Source organism: Myzus persicae, unplaced genomic scaffold (assembly GCF_001856785.1).
Source record: "Myzus persicae strain clone G006 unplaced genomic scaffold, MPER_G0061.0, whole genome shotgun sequence".
In the NCBI taxonomy this organism is placed as follows: domain Eukaryota; kingdom Metazoa; phylum Arthropoda; class Insecta; order Hemiptera; family Aphididae; genus Myzus; species Myzus persicae.
Window position 1 is genome coordinate 159792 of NW_019104099.1, and position 3051 is coordinate 162842.

A 3051-nucleotide genomic window follows, 5' to 3' on the forward strand; every position below is an offset into this window, starting at 1 on the left:
ACACCCGACAATGGGGACGTAACACCCGAAGGACCACTCGGGAGTGCCCGAGAACAATGTTGTTTTTACTTTATGGTGTCGATTGGCACGTTTACCTGCACGCCCGGTTTGGGGGTGGATAGGCAACTTAATCAGCGCACGGCGACAGGAGGGATTGAATAATCGATGTTTTAGGATTTTGGAAAGTGCCGTTTGTATAAGGGAGGTCTCTGTGGTTAAGCCAATGGGGCCACAGAGTTCACATAAAATACTACACAACTTAAAATTAACTTAAAATCTAAGACCGGTTGGTGGTGATGGACAGCTGGCAGATGTGGAGATTCCGTTGCTACTTGACGACCTAGGCGGCCTCTCACACACAGCGTGCTGGCGGACTTACGCAGACGTGGATATCGCCATGGATGATAGCTTTGTGCCAATATCCGTCACACCGCTGATCCAAGTCAGCCCACAGGATAATAATAATAATAGAGAAAAAAGATCTGACTCACGGTTTATTTACTGGTAACGCCACATGTTTATTTTAATAATAATAATAGGTAGGCATATGAATGATTCCGTTACAATAACGGCGACAGGTTACAAGTATTGTCGCACTGACAACACAAAATAATAATTTCTGGTCACATTGACCGCACAGTTGATTATACAATAATCATAATAATAATAGAATTTGTTGTGTGTCTCGAACAACTAAAACACAGAGACAAATAAAAAATGACAATAATAATAATTTTATATGCTACGTTAACGGAGACGACAGATTTTTAATAACGAACAACTCAATGATAACAAAAACAAAACAAAAACAAGGGCGTTGGCCGCAACAAGTGATTAGGTGACAAAACAAAGACAATAAATATGAAAAATACACTAATCACACGAATAATAATAATTAACAATTAATAACGGTAGGAAGAAGACAGGTGGAGTAGACGGACGAGGAGGGAAGAAGTCGCCGTCGCGCTGATTAACGTTCCGCGATAAGCATTTTAATTGCTTGGCGCGAACAATATACTTAAGCTATAAAAACAACATTTTAAATTTATATCAGACTTAAAATAATAAATATTTTTGCTCATTTTAAGGTATAATAAAACTTAATAAAATAAGTAATACATAACATTACATTACTTCTTTAATAACATTTTTTTCATCAATTCTAGTTATTCCTCTTTTATTTTTAAGATACTATTGCGAAATGTCTCTGCCTTTTCAGTCTCTTCTGTATATTTCACAAGTAATTTATTTTCAAATTGTTGGCGTTCCATATGGCGTGTAGATATAGCATTTTTTATTTGTTGCAGACTTCCATTGCAGAGTTGCAAACCACTGGCAGTGGTTATGGTTTTTGGTCTTTCCCTGCATATTTCATTGCTTATGCTTGGATATGAAGAATCTATTGAGGTATGAGAAGTATTGGGATCATATATATATTCTTCTATGCCATCTGATACTTCCGATATTTCTCTGTAATAAATAATTGAACAAATTATTAAACATTATATAACCATCATGACACACATTCCAATTCACAATTTGAAAATTTTTATTTATAATATAAGCAATAGTAACAATAATATTATTATTACCTATCCGATGAGTTAACTATATTTGAACTTGATATATAGACTCCGATTCGGTCACCGGTTACTACGGGGTTAATATTATGGCGTTTACCAAGGAGAACTTGCAATTCACTATAATGATAAAACAAATTTTAATTATAATTAAATATATACCTAATAATAATAATTTATAATTTTATAATATAACTATAATTCAAAAATAAAATTAACCTATACAACATACATATTTCAGCAGTTGATATTGAAATACTATGCGGTATAAGTGATATAGTATTAAATATTGGGTTAGTCATTTTTTTATTAAGCAAGAACTGATTTTATTTAAATGTAAAGAATAATTATTAACCATCTATATTAAATAAAAATTCTATGTGAAATTAAAATCTAATAAAAGTATCAAATTGTATTATTTGTATATATTATGATGTATAACAAATTCATACTCTTCATAAGCACATGTTTTTCTTTCATTTCCAGTTTGTTTGTAATGATGTTTAGTATCCACATAATTTCTTTTTAAAGTTTTAAAACGGTTTTCTGCTTGGTCTACATCAACATCATAACCTTTTTCTTTTAACTCTTCAGTGGTTTTTTCCCACATTTTTTTTAAAAGTCTTAATCTTTCTCTGTGTTACCATTGAATGGTAGGTTTGGTACAAGTCCAATAATAATTTTGATGCAGAATTAGACCATATGTATGAAGTTTTTTTCCTTTTTTCTCCTCTTTAATTTGTTCATCTTTTTCTGATTTTTCACTCTAAGGCCCGGTTGCACAAAAAAAAATGTAGTGGTCCTATAACTTATTGGCTCTATAAGTTTTATCGGTTTGATAAAATATTTTATTGATAGATAAATATTAAAAATCGTTGCACAAATCATTGCCTATAATATTATATTTTGAGCCACATACCATAATGGTTCAGAGTGGTTCAATTATTTAAGGTTATGGTTCATTATTATTTTGATAATATTGTTCTGTGATAATATAAAGAAAGATAACAGAAGATATTTTTAATTTGAATTTGATAGTTAATAATAATAATTACATAATACCTATAATATAATTGTTTGTATTCTTCGTCTACACGAATACTTGTAGGGTACTGCCGTACTGGTGTAGATTAAAATAAGTATTGCTATTTGATTCTAACGTCTAATATTTACAAATTACAATCATGTCCATGTCCACGAGTGAATCCATAAAACGTAAACGTGGAAAAATTTTTAACGAAAATGAAAAATCATCTCTACTGGATATTGTAGCAACATATAAAAATGTTATTGAGTGTGTAAGGGTATGTATTATAATAATAATAATAATAATATATTTATTCAGCCAAATCAATTAAAATTAAATAGTAACAATACATTAATAATAGCTGATACGTATACCAACTGAGCTATATGCTCGTATCTGGTATACGGAGTTCATGGATATCTCAATTTATAGTAAAGTACATAT

At 30.7% G+C, this 3051-nt stretch overlaps 1 protein-coding gene across 1 annotated transcript; it reads right to left on the reverse strand.

Annotated features, from left to right (window-relative positions):
- Positions 1–1166: 1166 nt before the first annotated feature.
- Positions 1167–2265, reverse strand: LOC111038729. Its single transcript, XM_022321955.1, has 3 exons — positions 2033–2265; positions 1593–1700; positions 1167–1470 (listed from the first exon to the last, which is right to left on the reverse strand). Exons 1-3 carry the CDS (start codon positions 2188–2190, stop codon positions 1167–1169), a joined length of 570 nt encoding a protein of 189 aa, XP_022177647.1. The 5' UTR covers positions 2191–2265.
- Positions 2266–3051: the final 786 nt, after the last annotated feature.